The 21,149-nt window shown below is 44.9% G+C and overlaps 1 protein-coding gene across 2 annotated transcripts in view; it reads left to right on the top strand.

Annotated features, from left to right (window-relative positions):
• The first annotated feature begins 1,946 nt into the window (after positions 1-1,946).
• LOC144495576 (inositol monophosphatase 2-like) overlaps positions 1,947-21,149 on the top strand; it is a 51,519-nt gene continuing 32,316 nt past the window's right edge. For both annotated transcript variants that reach the window (XM_078215710.1, XM_078215709.1), the window contains exons 1-2: positions 1,947-2,167; positions 9,956-10,089. In XM_078215710.1, the coding sequence (XP_078071836.1) occupies positions 2,081-2,167; positions 9,956-10,089 (221 nt within the window). In that variant the 5' untranslated portion in view covers positions 1,947-2,080. The remainder of the gene's footprint in view (positions 2,168-9,955; positions 10,090-21,149) is intronic.

Raw genomic sequence — 21,149 nt, 5'->3', positions numbered from 1 at the left:
TTTATATGGCTAGTCCAGTTCAGTTTCTGGTCAATAGTAACTCCCAGGATGTTGGTAATGGGGATTCAGAATGATAATGCCATTCAATGCCAAGGGGAGATGGTTGGATTCTCTCTTGTTGGAGATGATCATTGCCTGACTTGTGTGGCATGAATATTATTTCTCATTTTATGAGACCTGAATGTTGTCCAGGTCTTGCTGCATATGGATGCAATCTACTTCGGAATCTGAGGAACTGTGAGTGGTGCTGAACGTTGTGCAATCGCCAGCGAACATCCCCACTTCTGACCTTATGCAGTAAGTTATTTTGATCCGAAAAGCGCTGCATAAATGGATAATGGAGGCATGTTCAATAGTAACATTCAGAGGGATTTGGATAAATATATGAAGGGGGAAGCTTTGCTCTGGGGAGAGAGAAGGACCATGGGATTAATTGGACAGTTATTTCAAAGGGCCGGTGCAGGCATAATGGGCCAAATGGCCTTGTGTGTTGCATCATTGCCTGATTCAAAGCTCATGGTCCATAAGATCAGAAGAAATACGAACAGGAGTAGGCCATTCAGCCCTTCGAGCTTGCTGCACTATTTAATAAGATCATGGTTGATCTAACACTCACTAATTCTACTTTCCTGCCTTTTCTCCATAATCCTATCTCCCCCACTGATTGAAAACTTATCGATCTCAGCCTTGAACATGTTCAAGGACCCAGCCTCCAGCTCCCTGGGGTAAAGAGGTCCAAAGATTCACCATTCTTTCAGAGAATAAATTCTTCCTCAAATCCGTCTCAGATTAACACCCACTTATTCTGCAACTTTGCCCCCTGGTCCTACACTCTCCCATGAGTGGAAACATCCTCCCAACATTCACTCTGCTAAATCCGTAAGAATTTTATATGTTTTAATCATATCACTTCTCACTCTTCTGAACTTCAAAGGAGTACTGACCCAAAACAGTAAAGTGCTGGAAAATCTCAGCAGGTCTGACAGCATCTGTGGGGAGAGAATAGAGCCAATGTTTCGTGTCTGGATGACCCTTCGTCTGACGAATTCACCCAAGGCTGGAATTGAACCCAGGTCCCTAGTACTGTGGGGAAGCAGTGCTAACCACTGTGCCTCCTGGACAGATTATTCTGATTTAACTGACAGTTTGCAATATATATTCCAGTTTGACTGTACAACTAGCACTGCTGTCTCACAGCGCCAGGGACCCGGGTTCGATTCCTGGCTTAGGTCACTGTCTGAGCGGAATCTGCACATTCAACTCTGGCAAAGGGTCATCCAGACTCGAAACGTTGGTTCTTTTCTCTCTCCACAGATGCTGTCAGCCCTGCTGAGATTTTCCAGCATTTTTCTGTTTTTGCTGCACATTCTCCCCGTGCCTGCGTGGGTTTCCTCCGGGTGCTCTGGTTTCCTTCCACAGTCCGAAAGACGTGCTGGTTAGGTGCATTGGCCATGCTAAATTCTCCCTCAGTGTACCCGAACAGGCACCAGAGTGTGGTGACCAGGGGATTTTCATAGTAACTTAATTGCAGTGTTAATGTAAGCCTACTTGTGCTTACTTGGGATAGCACAGTGGATAGCCTCACAGTGCCAGGGACCCGGGTTCGATTTCCAGCTTGGGTCACTGTGCGGCGTCTGCACGTTCTCCCCATGTCTGCGTGGGTTTCCTCCGGGTGCCCCTGTTTCCTCCCACTATCTGAAAGACATGCTGGTTAGATGCATTGACCCGAACAGGCGCAGGACTGTGGTGACTAAGTGAATTTCACAATAACTTTATTGCAGTGTTGACGTAAGCCTGACTTGTGACTAATCAATAAACTTTATGACACTAATAAATAAACTGTAAGTCTCCCCCTTTGAACCTTTGTCAGGGCATGCTGGCAAATGCAAAAGGTGTTTTGGAAATAATTGGGAGTGAGGGCGAACAGCACACAGGCTGTGTAGGAGGGGGAAGCTGTTAACTGTAGTGAGTGAGTGTGCAGGTTGATAACTGGGATCCACACTAGAGAGCAGCAGAGAGAGAGAGAGAGAGACCTGGGTCAGATACTCTGACCGAAAAGTGGAGGCGAAGGAGAAAGGCGATGGCTGGTTCGGGGGACGGGAGCAGCCAGCAGCCGCTGCAGGAGTGCTTGGAAGCGGCAGTCCAGGTGGCGCTGGATGCTGGCCAGGTGAGTGAGCCACTGCGCAGAGATAAGGCAGAGTGATACTAACTCAGTGTAAATGGAGCCAGAACTGACAGCGTCTCTGTGCGAACCAGCTTTCCCCAACAACACACACACACAGCAGCAGGCCGATCGCAAGGCAGGCAGGAGATGTCTCCTGGGCTGTTTGGTAGCACCCTGACTACTGGGGCAAGTGGATAAGACTCTCTCTATGTCTGGGGGCGGGGGGAGGGATCTTCAGTCTTTATACTTAACCACCACGTCCAGAAATGAAATAAAGCGCCAATGTTGGCATTTGGCCAAATGTTTCTGGTCTGATGAATGCACAGTTTAAAAGAGAACTCGGATTTTAACACAAGGTATGGTATGTGTAAGCAGGCCAGGGGGTTTATTAAAGGAAATAGAATTGGTGTAGCAGCAAGGTTTGACATTCAGGACAGTTGCTCTTGGTGCTGATGAGGTTTCTGTGAACATTAAATGCTGAGTGTTGTTAAGATCTGCAGCTGATGCTGGTGTCTGCTTCCCACCCCCTCTCCCTCCCTCAATATAATTGTAGATTATTTCAACAGGAAGGAGGTAGAACCACCAGGTGTCTTTAAAAAAAACACATCCTGGGGGTGCGACAACCTAGTTCCAGGAGCTCATAAAACCTGGTCAAAGCTTGAGTGCTTTCTGAATGTCAGGGAGACCTTGAGATGAAACTGCAGCCTGTTGTTGTAATTGATATATCATCACATCCTGCTGACATTTAAAAAGGTTGCATAAATGTTCCTAATTCAAATGTGGAAGGAGATTAAACCCGCCACTTGGCAAGTCTCCACATTATAAAAAGCATATCAAGGTTCTGGGTAAGGTGCATAACAAGATTGCAAAGATAGCATCAGAATTGAGAGGTGCATAGCCATCAGGAAGGACCAGCAGGCTGTATAGACAAGGCTGAGAGAGAGGCGACCTGCTCGAGGCCTGTAAGATTATGATAGGGTTTTGCTAAGGTCAGCGCAGAGAAAATGCTTCCACTTGTGTGAATGCCTCTTAGTGCTAGAAATATATGATAGTCACCGCGAAATCCAGCATTGAATTCAGGAGAGTGGTTAGATTGAAGATTTTACTACCAACAGGAGTAGTTGAGGTAAATAACATGCATTTGATGGGAAGCTACATGAGTATGATAGAGAAAGGTTATGCTGGCAGTGTACTGATGTAGGGTTGCATGGTGGCCTCTCAGCGCCAGGGACCCGGGTTCAATTCCGGCCTTAGGTGACTGTGTGGAGGAGTTTGCACGTTCTCCCTGTATTTAGTTGATTTGATTTGATTTATTATTGTCACATATATTAGTATATAGTGAAAAGTTTTGTTTCTTGCATGCTATACAGACAAACCATACTGTAAATTGAGAAGGAAAGGAGCGGGTGCAGAATGTAGTGTTACAGTCATAGCTAGGATGTAGAGAAAGATCAACTTAATATGAGGTAGGTCCATTCAGAAATCTGATGGCAGCAGGAAAGAAGATGTTCTTGAGTCAGTTGGTATGTGATCTCAGACTTTTGTATCTTTTTCCTAATGGAAGACGGGGGAAGTGAGTATGTCCAGGGTGCGTGGAGTCTTTAATTATGCTGGCTGCTTTGCCGAGGCAGCAGGAAGTGCACACAGAGTCAATGGATGGGAGGCTGTTATAAGTGTATAAGGAGTATATTAAGGGGCTGAGAACACAACCTTGTGCGGCACCATGTTGAGGATGATTGTGGAGGAGGTGTTGTTGCCTATCCTTACTGATTGTGGTCTGTGAGTTAGGAAGTTCAGGATCTAGTCGTAGAGGGAGGAGCCGAACCCCAGGCCATGGAGTTTGGAGATGAGTTTTGCAGGAATAATGGTGTTGAAGGCTGAGCTGTAGTCAATAAAGAGAAGTCTGACGTAGGTGACCTTGTTATCTAGGTGTTCCAGAATTGAGTGTAGGGCCAAGGAGCTGGCGTCTGCTGTGGACCTGTTGCAATAATAGGTGAACTGTAGTGGATCCAGGCAATCTGGGAGGCCGGAATTGATTTGTGCCATGACTAATCTTTCGAAACATTTCATAATGATGGATGTCATGGATGGATGTAGATTTCCTCCTACAGTCCAAAGATATGTATGTTAGAAGGATTGGCCATGGTAAATGAACAGGGTTATGGGGATAGGGCAATGGGTGGGGCCTGAGCAAAATGCTCTTTCGGAGAGTTGGGGTAGATATGATGGACCGAATGGCCTCCTTCTGCAGTGTAGGGTCGCAGCTTTCCAGCCGTTCATGTCGGCGGGATCTTCCAGACCCACCGACGGCGCACCCCACTGCGGATTTCCCAGGAGCATGGGGTGATTTAAGTGGGAAATTCCCTCGACAGCGGTGGGACCAGAACATCCCACCGCTAGCGAATCTCTTGCTGTACGTGATTTGACATTGAACTATGGTATAATATATAATTTGTAATTCCTTAAAAATCTGTGTACATCTGAAAATATAGGTAGGGTGAGGGAGTATTGTATTAGAGTCAATATTCTCATGTTTGATGAATACTTTATGATTATTTAAATTTAATTGGCAGCCCTGTGACTCGCATCTCTAAACAAAAAAATAAAAGCCAAGGTCATAAATGCAAAATGCTGCGGGTGCTGGAATCTGAAACAAAAACAGAAAAATGCTGGAAAATCTCAGCAGGTCTGACGGCATCTGTGGAGAGAGAATAGAGGCCAACGTTTTGAATCTGGATGACCCTTCGTCAGAGCCCAAAAGCTACGGTCAATTGAGCCACTCTGGAACCTGACCATTTTAAAGTTATTCGTGGGACGTGGGTGTCGCTGGCTGGCCAGCATTTATTCCCATCCCTAGTCGCCCTTGAGAAGGTGATAGTGAGCTGCCTTCTTGAAAAGCCATGATGTGGAGATGCCGGCGTTGGACTGGGGTAAACACAGTAAGAGTTTTAACAACACCAGGTTAAAGTCTAACAGGTTTATTTGGTAGCAAATACCATTAGCTTTTGGAGCAGCGCTCCGAAAGCTAATGGTGTTTGCTACCATATAAGCCTGTTGGACTTTAACCTGGTGTTGTTAAAACTCTTCTTGAAAAGCTGCAGTCGACATGCTGTGAACAATGCCGTAACTACTGTCCAACAGCAACATCAGATGGGGTTGTAACAGCATGCTGGATATGCAACCGCTTGTGAATTTACACCTGCTACTGCCCAGGTATTTACTGAAACTGAAATTCGATTGTTCTGCTGTCCATCCCCCAGTCCCCCCACTCGGTGTCAGTGAGCCTGGAAGGAGAGGTGCAGAGGGACCAATTTATCACAAGCAGATATGAGCAGCCACCATCCATCTCCCATTGTGTAACAAAGCAATGACTTGCTTGAATAACTTGTGCAGACAATAGAAGTATTGTTTATGGGGTTGCATGATCGAAACTAATTTCAGATAACCAACCAACCAAGACAAGCTTTTAAGCTTGTTTATTAGTGTCACAAGTAGGCTTACATTAACACTGCAATGAAGTTACTGTGAAAATCCCCTAGTCACCACACTCCGACGCCTGTCCGGGTACACTGAGGGAGAATTTAGCATGGCCAATGCACCTCACCTGCATGCCTTTTGGACTGTGGGAGGAAACCGGATCACCCGGAGGAAATCCACGCAGAGAACGTGCAAACTCCACACAGATGGTCACCCAAGCCGGGAATCGAACCCGGCTCCCTGGAACTGTGAGGCAGCAGTGCTAAGCACTGTGCCACCAAGCCACCCCAGACAATGGTGCTAATTTGTCTGTAGCTGCAAAGATTCATCTCCACAGAGATTTGGTCACAACTCCATCTGGTATCCAGAAACTTTCAGCCTCCATTTTTACCTTCAAAGAACCATGGGCGAGAACCCACTCAGGTCTGCAATGCTTGCACCTTCAAAGTACTGATTTAAACACAGTTTGTTCGCTTATTATTATTTTTTTGACTCAAGTGCATGCTTCATCTCCAGACTTCATCTTTTCGTGCTGCAGAGGGTGAGTTTACGTTTCAGGATGAATAAGTGTTTATCTGTTTTCAGCTTGTTTCTATTGGTTAGGACTAAAAGTCACTCAAAGGGTTTTAAAATACTTCCTACAAATATACAACTTATTCTGAAGAGGTGAGAGGTGAGGGAAAGGTTATCCCACCACCACTTGTCCTCTGTCCAAAACTAGTGACACTCGCCATTAAAATCATTCCTACAGCAGATCATGGCCCAATATTTTTTGACAGACAAGCAACTATCATAGTCCAGATTTTACATAGAAACATAGAAAACTACAGCACAAAACAGGCCCTTCGGCCCCACAAGTTGTGCCGAACATATCCCTACCTTTTAGGCCTACCTATAACCCTCCATCCTATTAAGTCCCATGTACTCATCCAGGAGTCTCTTAAAAGACCCTATTGGGTTTGCCTCCACCACCACTGACGGCAGCCGATTCCACTCGTCCACCACCCTCTGTGTGAAAAACTTCCCCCTTCCCCCTAACATTTTGCATCGGCATGACATCTAACAGAATGTTAGATCGGTTTCCCCTTCCATGTTTGGGTTTTTTAACAAAAACAGAAAATGCTGGAAAATCTCAGCAGGTCTAATACAGAGAGGAAATATTCAGTAAATGGCAGAACCCTTAAGAGTATTGATAGGCAAAGGGATCTGGGTGTACAGGTACACAGGTCACCGAAAGTGGCAATGCAGTTAGAGGATATTCAAGAAGGCATACGGCATGCTTGCCTTCATCGGCCGGGGTATTGAGTTTAAAAATTGGCAAGTCATGTTGCAGCTTTAAAGAACCTTAGTTAGGCCGTACTTGGAATATAGTGTTCAATTCTGGTCGCCACACTACCAGAAGGTTGTGGAGGCTTTGGAGAGGGTACAAAAAAGATTTACCAGGATGTTGCCTGGTATGGAGGGCATTAGCTATGAGGAGAGGTTGGAGAAACTGGGTTGGTTCTCACTGGAGTGACGGAGGTTGAGGGGAGACCTGATAGAAGTCGACAAGATTATGAGAGGCATGGACAGAGTGGATAGTCAGAAGCTTTTTCCCAGGGTGGAAGAGTCAATTACTAGGGGGCATAGGTTTAAGGTGCGAGGGGCAAAGTTTAAAGGAGATGTACGAAGCAGATTTTTTACACAAAGGGTAGTGGGTGCCTGGAACTCGTTGCCGGGGGAGGTAGTGGAAGCAGATACGGTAGTGACTTTTAAGGGGCATCTTAACAAGTACATGAATAGGATGGGAATAGAGGGATATGGGCCCCGGAAGGGTAGGGGGTTTTAGTTAAGTCGGGCAGCATGGTTGGTGCAGGCTTGGAGGGCCGAAGGGCCTGTTCCTGTGCTGTAATTTTCTTTGTTCTTTGTTCTTTGTCTGACAGCATTTGTGGAGCGAGAATAGAGCCAGCATTTCGAGTCAGGATTCGGTTCATCTAGACTCAAAACGTTGGCTCTATTCTCTCCCCACAGATGCTGTCAGACCTGCTGAGATTTTCCAGCATTTTCTGTTTGTTTCAGTATTTTGCTTTTATCTTTGGGTTTTTAAAAAAACGTCTCACAAAAAAAGTTGATGAAAGTGCAAACCTACGCTGGGTGGCACGGTGGCTCAGTGGTTAGCACTGCTGCCTCACAGCACCAGGGAACCGGGTTCAATTCCAGCTTCGGGTGAGTGTCGCCGTGGAGTTTGCACATTCTCCCCGTGTCTGCGTGGGTTTCCTCCGGGTGCTCCGGTTTCTTCCCACACTCCAAAGATGTACAGGTTAGGTTGATTGGCCATGTTAAATTGCCCCCTTAGTGTTGGGGATGAGCAGGGTAAATACGTGGGGTTACGGGGACAAGGCCTGGGGAGGGATTCTATGATACAATGACATAGTGAGCATTGTGAAATTAATAGCACAAGGACAGAGAAGGAAGTGCAAATTAGACGTGAATTCAATGTCAAATCAGGTACACAAAGAAATAGAGGGAAAGAAGGATTTTGTTGAGAACATGGCAGGGCGGGGGAGGGTAAAGATAGAAAAGAAAGGTATTTTTTCAATTACTATTTTAACTTTAACAATCTCCATCAACAATTAGAACCTGATAGATTGTAAGTCCAGAATTGTGATCATTTTCCATACTAGAGAAGGTTGTGCAATGGTAATTAACACTTATCATGTCATCAAAAGGGTACTTTTAAAAAGGTGACACAGCGGTTAGCAATGCTGCCTCACAGCGCCAGGGACCCGGGTTCGATTCCCGGCTTGGGTCACTGTCTGTGCGGAGTCTGCGTGGGTTTTCTCTGGGTGCTCCAGTTTCCTCCCACACTCCAAAAGATGTGCTGATTAGATGCATTGGCCATGCTAAATTCTCCCTCAATGGACCCGAACAGGCGGCGGAGTGTGGCGACTGGGGGATTTTCACAGTAACTTCATTGCAGTGTTAATGTAAGCTTACTTGTGACACTAATAAATACATTTTAAACTTTATAACTTCAACTGAAATGGACAAGACTTTCTGAGATGAGAAAGATCTAAAGTTTTATTATTAAAAGTTTATTTATCAGTCACAAGTAAGGTTTACATAAACACTGCAATGAAGTTACTGTGAAATTCCCCTAGTCGCCACAGTCCAGCGCCTGTTCGGGTCAATGCATCTAACCAGCACGTCTTTCAGAATGTGGGTGGAAACCGGAGCGCCCGGAGGAAACCCACGCAGACACGGGGAAAATGTGCAATCTCCACACAAGCCGGGAATTGAACCCGGGTCCCTGGCGCTGTGGAACAGCAGTGCTAACCACTGTGCCATTGTGCCGCCCAATGTAACCATCTACCATGTAACTGCAGCAACTTCACACTCTTCAACATCTTAATGTTGAATCTGAAAGCGAGATCCATTTTTCTGTGAAGCTAAAGGTGGAAGAGTGCATATCAGACAGAAGGCTTTGGATTTCCATGTTTAACCTTGCATTTGTCTGATATCCACTGTAACTGTGCATAAGTAACAGCAACTGTCATTACAATGTTCTTTTTCAACAAAATATGACCCAAAAGCAGCTGCTTCATGACAAAATACCACTCCGCATCTCTACTTCCTTCTTTGATTGTGGCATGGGCTTTTCACATGTCGAGATCCACGTGCATTCCTGAGTAGGTTCAAAGGACAAAGAATGGTACCACACAGGAACAGGCCCTTCGGCCCTCCAAGCCTGCGCTGATCATGATGCATACATAAACTAAAACCATATGCGCTTACAGAGTCCATATCCTTCCATCCCCATCCTATTCATTTCAAACCAGCCTGGGAGTCAGTCAAGAACTGCCTTACTCTATTCTAAGAAAAGACCTGTCACGCTTGGCAACCTAATGTTGAGTGCCTGGTGCCTACAAAAGAAATTATACTCCGCATGAGAATCTCCAGCGCAGTGGTTAGCACTGCTGCCTCATGGCGCCAGGGACCTGGGTTCAATTCCCGGCTTGGGTCACTGTCTATGCGGAGTCTGCACGTTCTCCCCATGTCTGCGTGGGTTTCCCCTGGGTGTTCCGGTTTCCTCCCAAAAGATGTGCTGGCCATGCTAAATTCTCCCTCAGTGTACCCGAGCCAGAGTGTGGCGGCAAGGGGATTTTCACAGTAACTTCATTGCAGTGTTAATGTAAGCTGACTTGTGACTAATAAATAAACTTTAAACTTTAGAGGTGGGGGAGGAATGGAATAGGAGGAATTGAGCGAATGTGACTGAATGTAACAGTACCGAAAGGGCCTACAACAATGTTCATACATTATCTTTCTTCATAGATAATCAGGGAAGCATTAAGGATTGAAAAGCGAGTCCAAACGAAATCCTCAGCAGCTGACCTCGTAACAGAGACAGACCAACTTGTTGAAAAGCTCATCATCTCCACTCTAAGCAAAAGATTTCCTTCGCACAGGTAGGTGGTTTTGAATGGCAGACACATACTCCATCGATATTATAATTTAATAACTTCCCCACTTAGATACAGATCACCGTTCTTTACCAGTGGAAATTACACAATATCCTGCCTTCACCCATGGAGATAAGTGGTTGGTAAATTTGAAAATAATGGAGGCGATTACCAATTTCTTTTACATTCAGTCATGGGATGTAGATGCCGCTGGCTGGGCCTGCATTTGTTACCCATCCCTGATTACCCTTGAATTGAGTGGCTTGCTGGGCCTTTTCAGAAGCAGTTAAAAGTCAACCACAATGCTGCTGTGGGTCTGAAGTCACATGTAGGCCAGATTGGGTAAGGCTGGCAGATTCCCTTCCCTAAAGGACATTAGTGAACCAAATAGGTTTTTACGACAATGGTTTCATGGTCATCATTAGACTTTTGATTCCAGAGTTTTTTATTGTATTTAAATTTCACTATCTGCTGTGGTGGGATTCGAACCTGGTCCCCAAAGCATTACCCTGGGTTTCTGGATTACGAGTCCAGTGACAATACCATTATGCCACTGCCTCCCCTCGGGGCGATGCTGTGCCTCATTTCATGCTTCTATCCTGTACTTGATGGCTACAAGCACCACAGTGAATAGAATTGGTGAAAACAAGTTATCTGAAGTGATTGCATAACATTTTCAAAGCCAACAGGGTAAAGCTTTAGGGTTATTTTGGCTGCTTGGTGCTGGATTCAACAAGTGAAAATCGAAATTACCAATCCCAAATTGGGCTTTGACGAAGGGTCATCCAGACTCGAAACATTGGCTCTATTCTCTATCCATAGATGCTGTCAGACCTGCTGGGATTTTCCAGCATCCGCAGTATTTTGCCTTTAACTAAATTGGAGTGGAATGGTTTAGTTAATGGCACAATGCTAGCATCACAGAGTAAGTAGACTTGGGTACTTAAGTGTTGCATTTATGTATTCCAGTGCTGGCTATAAAGTCTTAAAAGGCTTGTCAGGGTAAATGCTGAGAGGGTGTTTTCCCTCATGGGGGAATCTAGGACCAGAGGGCATAGGCTCAGAATGAAGGAGTGCAATTTAAGACTGAGATTTGAGAGTCTTTGGAACCCCTTGCCACAGAGGGGTGGCAAGAATCCTTGTGTATATTTAAGGCTGAGATAGATAAGATTTTTGATCATTAAAGGAATCAAGGGTTACAGGGAAAGGGCAGGAAAGTGGACATGAGGAATGTCGGATCAGCCATGATCTTAGTGAATGGCGGAGCAGGCTTGAGGGGCCGAACGGCCTACTCCTGTTCCTATTTCTTATGGTCTTAACTAATTTGTATTTTGTTAAAGCAATTTGGGAGCTTTCATGTTGATCTATTACATAAAACAGAGAAACGTTACGGCACAGAAGGAGGCCATTCAATCCATCACATCTATGCTGGCCAAAAGAAAGGGATCCAGCTGAATCCCACTTTCCAGCTCTTTGGTCCATAGGTTACAGTAGTCAAGGGCATAACCAAGTCTCTATGTAAATGCAATGAGAGTTTCTGCCTTTAACACCCATTCAGGAAGTGAGTTCCAGATCCTGACTGCCCTCTGGGTAAAAAAAAATTCTCCTCAATTCCCTTCCAATTCTTTGTCAATTACCTTAAATTTGTGGTCCCTGGTTATTAATCTCTGTTAAGGTCCTTCCTATCCACTCTGTATAGTCCCCTCATAACTTTGTACACCTCAAATCTCCTATTAGCCTTCTCTGTTCCAAAGACAATAAGCCTAGCCTATTCAGTCTTTCCTTGTAGGCAACACCTTCGTTGACCTCTGCTGTACACTTTTGAGTGAGATCACATCCTTCTTTCAATGCAGTGACCGGAACTGTGTGTAGTAATCCAGTAGCAGTCTCTATGCTTTCTTTAATAAAGGAAAGTATCCAGTATCCTTTTATCTACATATCTACTGTCCTGTTACCTTTTGGGGGATCTGTGGAGGTACACTCCAAGGTCTCTTTGCTCCTCCACTCTTCTCAGTATCCTACTATTTATTGTGTATTTGCTTGTCGTTTTTTACTGGGGCGGCATGGTGGCACAGTGGTTAGCACTGCTGCCTCACAGCGCCAGAGACCCGGGTTCGATTCCCAGCTTAAGAACATAAGAAATAGGAGCAGGAGTAGGCCATCTAGCCCCTCAAGCCTGCTCAGCCATTCAATAAGATCATGGCTGATCTGATAGTGGGTTCAGTTCCACTTACCCGCCCGCTCCCCATAACCCTTAATTCCCTTAATGGTTAAAAATCTATCTATCTGTGACTTAAACACATTTAACGAGGTAGCCTCTACTGCTTCATTGGGCAGAGAATTCCAAAGATTCACTACCCTCTGGGAGAAGAAGTTCCTCCTCAACTCTGTTCTAAATTGACTCCCCTGTATTTTGAGGCTATGCCCTCTAGTTTTTGTTTCCATTGTAAGTGGAAATAACCTCGCTGCTTCTACCCTGTCTAGCCCCTTCATTATCTTGTATGTCTCTATAAGATCTCCCCTCAACCTTCTAAACTCCAATGAGTACAGGCCCAGTCTACTCGATCTCTCCTCATAAGCTAACCCCCTCATCTCCGGAATCAACCTGGTGAACCTTCTTTGTACCCCCTCCAAAGCTAATATATCCTTTCTTAAATAAGGGGACCAAAATTGTACACAGTACTCTCAGTGCGGCCTCTCCAGTACCCTGTACAGTTGCAGCATGACCTCCCTGCTTTTATACTCCATCCCTCTCGCGATAAAGGCCAACATTCCATTTGCCTTCTTGATTACCTGCTGCACCTGCTTGGGTCACTGTCTGTGTGGAGTCTGCATGTTCTCCCCGTGTCTGCGTGGATTTCCTCGGGTGCTCTGGTTTCCTCCCACAGTCCAAAAGACGTGCTGGTTAGGTACATTGGCCGTGCTAAATTCTCCCTCAATGTACCCGAACAGGCACCGGAGTGTGGCAACTAGGAGATTTTCACGGTAACTTCATTACAGTGTTAATGCAAGCCTACTTGTAACAATAATAAATAAACTTTAATAAAAATTTCTTTAACCACTTTTCCACCCACTTAACTGGTCCATTGATAAGTTCTTGGAGTCTACGGCATGCTTCTCGCAATAATTGGTTTTGTGGTTGATAAATGTTGCAAAATGTTTCACCAACGCAAGGGACTTAGCACAGAGCCTTGCAAAGCCGGCCGGAAACAGCCTTCCAGTCACACAAAACACGACCGATTATAATATCCTGTTGTTTCCTGTCCCTGATTCTGAGCCTGTTTTGGATCTAATTTGCCACATTCCTCTGGATCCCATGAATGTGAATTTTCTGATCTGTCTAGAACAAAGAACAAAGAAAATTACAGCACAGGAACAGGCCCTTCGGCCCTCCAAGCCTGCACCGACCATGCTGCCCGACTTAACTAAAACCCCCTACCCTTCCGGGAACCATATCCCTCTGTTCCCATCCTATTCATGTACTTGTCAAGATGCCCCTTAAAAGTCACTACTGTATCCGCTTCCACTACCTCCCCCAGCAATGAGTTCCAGGCACGCACTACTCTGTGTAAAAAATCTGCCTCGTACATCTCCTTTAAACCTTGCCCCTCGCACCTTAAACCTATGCCCCCTAGTAATTGGCTCTTTCACCCTGGGAAAAAGCTTCTGACTATCCACTCTGTCCATGCCTCTCATAATCTTGTAGACTTCTATCAGGTCTCCCCTCAATCTACGTCGCTCCAGTGAGAACAAACCAAGTTTCTCCAACCTCTCCTCATAGCTAATGCCCTCCATACCAGGCAACATCCTGGTAAATCTTTTCTGTACCCTCTCCAAAGCCTCCACATCCTTCTGGTAGTGTGGCGACCAGAATTGAACACTATATTCCAAGTGCGGCCTAACTAAGTGATGCGCGATTAATCCACTCGGGAGGCTAGATCGTACCCGGGAATAAAGGCTTTTATTCGCAACAAGAATAGAGCATACTGCTTAACAATACTATCCCAGACTAAGGGCCACTAGGAAGTGGCAGTGACCTTTATACTCCTATAAGAAGGCGGAACCAAACGGAGTGTACCACAGAACAATGCTAACAGGTGGAACACCCCAACCCTAACCCCAACAGTAACAAGAATAACATATGTACAAGTACCCATAGTGGTAACCATCTATGGTTCACCACACTAAGGTTCTATAAAGCTGCAACATGACTTGCCAATTTTTAAACTCAATACCCCGGCCGATGAAGGCAAGCATGCCGTATGCCTTCTTGACTACCTTCTCCACCTGCATTGCCACTTTCGGTGACCTGTGTACCTGTACACCCAGATCCCTCTGCCTATCAATACACTTAAGGGTTCTGCCATTTACTGTATATTTCCGATCTGTATTAGACTTTCCAAAATGCATTACCTCACATTTGTCCGGATTAAACTCCATCTGCCATCTCTCTACCCTGTGGAATCTTTTCCTCCACCCCATTCCATGCACAACGGCCTTCGGTTCTTTGATTATGGGATTCTACAGCTGAACATTGCTGTGGCCTTGTGATCTTGATCTTAATTAGAAAGAAAAATTAATTCTCCCCTCCACCATCCCCCCTGCAACCTCCTGAAAGCAGCTTCACATTCACATCTGTGACCCACATGGTGAAGCAGAAATCTGCAAGTCACGCTTACACCTATAACCAGCCTCCCATCCATTGACTCTGTCTACACTTCCCGCTGCTCAGAAAAGCAGCCAGCATAATCAAGGACCTCACGCACCCCCGACATTCTCTCTTCCACCTTCTTCCTTCAGGAAAAAGATGCAATAGTCTTAGATCACGTACCAATCGACTAAAGAACAGCTTCTTCCCTGCTGCCATCAAACTTTTGCATGGACCTATCTTATATTCAGTTGATCTTTCTCTCCACCCAAGCTATGACTGTAACTCTACATTCTTCACTCTCTCCTTTTCGTGTCCCCTATGGGTGGCCCTAATCCCACAGCAACTTCATTGCAGTGTTAATGTAAGCCTACTTGTGATACTAATAAATAAACTAAACTAAAAAAAACTATATACTGTATGAACAGTATGTTTTGTCTGTATAGCGCACAAGGAACAATACTTTTCATTGCATCCTAATACATGTGACAATAATAAATCAAATTTTTTAAAAATATGAATGATCACCCACTGAATTTTCCCTCCAGTATAGGTATAAAGCACGAGGGACAAATTGGCAGAGGTGATTGGGAGTTAGGAGAATTCATATTGGGGAATAGTGAAATGGTAGAGAAGCTAAATGATTACTATGTGCCTGTTTTCATTAAGGAAGATACAATAAACCTTCCAGATGTAGCGATCCAGGGGACTAGACAGAATGAGGAGTTGAAGGAAGTTAGTATATGTAAGAAAGTTGTATTGGATAAATGAATGGGACTGTAAATTGACAAGTCCCTGGGATCTGTCATTATGCATGCCAGTGCTGAAGAGGTTGCGACAGAGATAGTGGATGCATTACTGACCATCTTCCCCTCTAAACTCTATGAATGATGGTAGTGGAAGGATCTTTTTCCGGCTGGATGCCTGTGACTAGTGGTGTTCCGCAGGGTTCTGTATTGGGACCTCTGCTGTTTGTGATTTATATAAACGATCTGGAAGAAGGTGTAACTGGGGTGATCAGTAAGTTTGCGGACGACACGAAAATGGCTGGACTTGCAGATAGTGAGGAACATTGTCAGAGGCTACAGAAGGATATAGAAAGGCTGGAAATTTGGACAAAGAAATGGCAGATGGAGTTCAATCCAGATAAATGCAAAGTGATGCATTTTGATAGAACTAACGTAGGGGGGAGCTATACGATAAATGGCAGAACCATAAAGGGTGTAGATACGCAGAGGGACCTGGGTGTGCAAGTCCACAGATCCTTGAAGGTGACGTCACAGGTGGAGAAGGTAGTGAAGAAGGCATATGGCATGCTTGCCTTTATAGGACGGGGCATAGAGTATAAAAGTTGGGGTCTGATGTTGCAGTTGTATAGAACGTTGGTTCGGCCACATTTGGAATACTGCGCCGAGTTCTGGTCGCCACACTACCAGAAGGACGTGGAGGCTTTAGAGAGAGTGCAGAGGAGGTTTACCAGGATTTTGCCTGGTATGGAAGGGCTTAGTTATGAGGAGAGATTGGGTAAACTGGGGTTGTTCTCACTGGAAAGATGGAGGATGAGGGGTGACCTAATAGAGGTGTATAAAATTATGAAAGGCATAGATAGGGTGAACGGTGGGAAGCTTTTTCCCAGGTCGGTGGTGACGTTCACGAAGGATCATAGGTTCAAGGTGAGGAGGGGAAGGTTTAACACGGATATCAGAAGGACGTATTTTACACAGAGGGTGGTGGGGGCCTGGAATGCGCTGCCGGGCAAGGTGGTGGAGGCAGACACACTGGGAACGTTTAAGACTTATCTAGATAGCCACATGAACGGAGTGGGAATGGAAGGATACAAAAGAATGGTCTAGTTTGGACCAGGGAGCGGCGCGGGCTTGGAGGGCCGAAGGGCCTGTTCCTGTGCTGTATTGTTCTTTGTTCTTTGTAATGGTATGCTTTGTCTATATAGTGCACAAGAAACAATACTTTTCGCTGTATATTAATACATGTGATAATAATAAATCAAATCAAACCACTTCTTTAAATACTCTGGGATGAAGATTATCAGGACCTGGTGGATCAGGTGGATTTATCCACCTTCAACTTATAAATTTCCCCAAAACCATTTCTCTACTAATGCTGATTTCCTTCAGCTCCTCACTTCTCTCAGAACTTCTGGGACATTATTCATGTCTTCTTTTGTGAAGACTGAAGCAAAGTACAAATTTGCCATCAGACTTTTGAATGGACCTACCTCGTATTAAGCTGATCTTTCTATACACCCTAGCTATGACTGTAGCACTACATTCTGCACTCTCTTCTTTCCTTCTCTATGAACGGCATGTTTTGTCTGTACAGCGCACAAGAAACAAAACTTTTCACTGTATGTTAATACATGTGACAATAATAAATCAAATCAAAAATATGCAACCATAGAGGATATGTGTAAAGCTTGTAAATTACCTGGGGTTACTCACTGAGCAAAACAGTATAACCTACCTCGTGATCAAACTCGAGTCAATGTAATGGGGTGGGGCTTTGAAAAATGTATAGTTGGTGAAATCTTATTACCATTGTTTCAGAAATGACAGTATAAATTCAGAGGCATGTTCTCACCTGACACCAGAAGTGTAAGACTCCTTACAGGTAACAGTATTGCAATACATTGCCCTCATGCCTGATGGAGTAAATCTTCATTATGGAGTCAAGCTGAACATGAAAAATAATCTAATAAACTGTCTGAACATGTCATAAACAGAAGAAGAGTTCCTAGTAAGTTTGATTTTGATTTGATTTGATTTATTGTCAGATGTATTGGTACACAGTGAAAAGTATTGTTTCTTGCGCGCTATACAGACAAAGCATACTGTTCATAAAGAAGGAATGGAGAGAGTGCAGAATGTAGTGTTACAGTCATAGCTGGAGTGTAGAGAAAGATCAACTTAATGCAAGGTAGGTCCATTCAGAAGTCTGATGGCAGCAGGGAAGAAGCTGTTCTTGAGCCGGTTGGTACTCTCCGATTTTTGTATCTTTTTTCTGACGAAGGTGGAAGAGAGAATGTCCGGGGTGCGTGGGGTCCTTAATTATGCTGGCTGCTTTGCCGAGGCAGCGGGAAGTGTAGACAGTGTCAATGGATGGGAGGCTGGTTTGTGTGATGGATTGGGCTACATTCACGATCTTTTGTAGTTCCTTGTGGTCTTGGACAGAGCAGGGGCCATACCAAGCTGTGATACAACCAGAGAGAATGCTTTCTATGGTGCATCTGTAAATGTTGGTGAGAGTTGTAATGGACATACTAAATTTCCTTAGCCTCCTTAGTCTGGGTTAGGTGGATTGGCCATGCTAAATTGCCCCTTAGTGTCAGAGGGACTAGCTGGGGTAAATGCATGGAGTTATGGGTATAGGGCCTGAGTGGGATTGTGGTCGGTGCAAACTCAACGGGCTAAATGGCCTCCTTTTGCACTCTAGGATTCTATGATTCTATGATTCCTGAGATATTAGAGGTGTTGGTGGGCTTTCTTAACTATAGTGTCGGCATGGAGGGACCAGAACAGGTTGTTGGTGATCTGGACACCTAAAAACTTGAAGCTCTCAACCATTTCTACTGCGTCCCCATTGATGTAGACAGAGGCATGTTCTCCTTTACGCTTCCTGAAGTCGATGACTATCTTCTTCAATTTGTTGACATTGAGGGAGAGATTATTGTTGCTGCACCAGTTCACCAGATTCCCTATCTCTTTCCTGTACTCCATCTCGTCATTATTTGAGGTCCGGCCCACTACAGTGGTGTCATCAGCAACCTTGAAAATTGAATTGGAGGGGAATTTGGCCATAGTCATAGGTGTATAAGGAGTATAATAGAGGGCTGAGAACACAGCCTTGTGGGGCACCGGTGTTGAGGATAATCGTGGAGGTGGTGTTGTTGCCTATCCTTACTGATTGTGGTCTGTGGGTTAGGAAGTTCAGGATCCAGTCGCAGAGGGAGGTGCTGAGGCCCAGGCCACGGAGTTTGGAGATGAGTTTCATGGGAATAATGGTGTTGAAGGCTGAGCTATAGTCGATAAATAGGAGTCTGACATAGGTGTCTTTGTTATCTAGGTGTTCCAGGGTTGAGTGCAGGGCCAGGGGGATGGCGTCTGCTGTGGACCTGTTGCGGCGGTAGGCAAACTGTAGTGGATCCAGATAGTCCAGGAGGCTGGAATTGATTTGTGCCATGACTAACTTTTCGAAGCACTTCATAATAATGGATGTCAGAGTCACTGGCTGATAGTCATTGAGACACGCTGCTTGGTTTTTCTTTGGTACCGGGATGATGGTCATCTTCTTGAAGCAGATAGGGACCTCAAATTGTTGTAAAGAGAGGTTGAAAATGTCTGTGAATACCCCTGCCAGTTGATCCGCACAGACTCTGAGTGCTCGTCTGGGTACCCCATCGGGGCCAGTCACTTTCCATGTGTTGACCTTCGAGAAAGCTGCTCTGACATCTGCAATGGTGACCCCAGATACAGGTTCTTCCAGGGCTTCCAGGGTGGAGGACATGCTCTCGCTGACCTCTTGCTCAAAACGGACGTAGAATGCATTGAGCTCTTCAGGGAGGGGTGCGTTGGAGCCGGCAATTTTACATGCCTTCATCTTGTAGCCTGTTATGTCTTGCAGACCTTGCCATAGTCGGCGGGGGTCTGTGTGGCTAGCCTGGGACTCTAGCTTGGTCCGGTACTATCTTTTGACATCTTTGATGGATCTCCTTAGATCATATCTGGCTTTCTTGTATCGGGTTAGGGTTGTCTGATTTAAACGCCTCTGACCTGGACTTCAGCAAGCAGTGGATATCCCTGTTCATCCATGGTTTCTGGTTGGGGAACATGGATTTACTTCTTTGGCACACAGTCTTCTACACACTAACTAATAAAGTCAGTGTGTCACTAGCGAAACTTTCAAGTGCTGTATTGCTAAACTTTCATTCATGGCTTAAAATAATTGTAAATGACTTTGGTAAATTATACTGAAGCATTTAACAGTTTCATTGGTGTACACGAGTCAATCTCTTAGAAAGTTAGGTGGTACTTTTGTTATGACCAATTTTTAAGTGTGCAGGGTGGGCTGGTTTGACCAGTTTTGCATGCAAGACCTGATCCAGCAAATTCAATCTTAAATCAAAGGAAAATGCGTATGTAAGTAGATTTAGGCATTGCCCGCATTTAAAATTCACAAATCTTTTACACTGGCTCAGGCGGTTCCTCCCAGATTGCACTGATTGACGTAAACCAGCAGAGATTCAGGAAAGTGTGGACACTGCTTACTGGACTTTCAAACCATCAGAGCTTTGATAGGGTAGAACCCAACTAAAGAATGTGAACACAGAGCTATTTGCTGCAAAATGGTCCTATGTTTATCTGTTTGTCTCAGAGTTATAGCTACAGGATTAGCACAGTCTGAATGCACGTTGCTTCCAAAATGTATTTTCCTGTCATAACAGTAGGTGGTTGCCACAGAGTTTCACCTGAATATTTCTGGCTTCACTGTTGAGACGCAGCTTTGTTTAAAACCAACAAGGAAATTATGCATTGTTCATGTTCTGTTCTTATTTAAGGAACTCTTATCATGTAGAATCACAGAATCCCTACAGTGCAAAAGAGGCTATTCGGCCCATTGAGTCCGCACCGACTCTCTGACAGAGCATTTTATCCAGGTCCTCTTTCCTGCCCTGTCTCCATAACCCCACACATTTACCATGGTTAATCCATCTAACCTACACATCTTGGGACACCACGGGGCAATTTAGCGTGGCCAATCCACCTAACCTCCAGATCACATGTTTTAACCTCAATATTGAATCCCTGTATCGTATCTACAAACTTTACACAAAGCTGGGTAGGACGATGAGCTGTGAGGAGGATGCAGAGATGCTTCAGTGTGATTTGGACAAGCTGAGTGAGTGGGCAAATGCATGGCAGATGCAGTATAAATGTGAGGTTATCCACTTTGGTAGCAAAAACAAAAAGGCAGATTACTACTACCTGAATGGTTATAAATTGAGAGGGGAATGTGCAACGGGACCTGTGTGTCCTTGTATATGAGTTGCTGAAGGTAAGCATGCAGATGCAGCAGGTGGTGAAGAAGGTAAATGGTAAGTTGCCTTCATAGCGAGAGGATCGAGTACCGGAGCAGGGATGTGTTGTTGCAATTATACAGGGCCTTGGTGAGACCACACTGAGAATATTATGTGCAATTTTGGTCTCCTTATCTGAGGAAGGATGTTCTTGCTCTAAAGGGAGTGCAGAGAAAGTTACCAGACTGATTCCTGGGGTGACGGGACTGACGTATGAGGAGAGATTGAGTTCGATTATGATTTGAAGAATGAGGGAGGATCTGATAGAAACCTATAAAATTCTAACAGGACTAGATAGAGTAGTTGCAGGAAGGATGTTCCCGATGG

This window comes from Mustelus asterias, chromosome 7 (assembly GCF_964213995.1).
Source record: "Mustelus asterias chromosome 7, sMusAst1.hap1.1, whole genome shotgun sequence".
Taxonomy (NCBI): Eukaryota; Metazoa; Chordata; class Chondrichthyes; order Carcharhiniformes; family Triakidae; genus Mustelus; species Mustelus asterias.
This window is presented reverse-complemented; position numbering and strand designations above follow the sequence as displayed.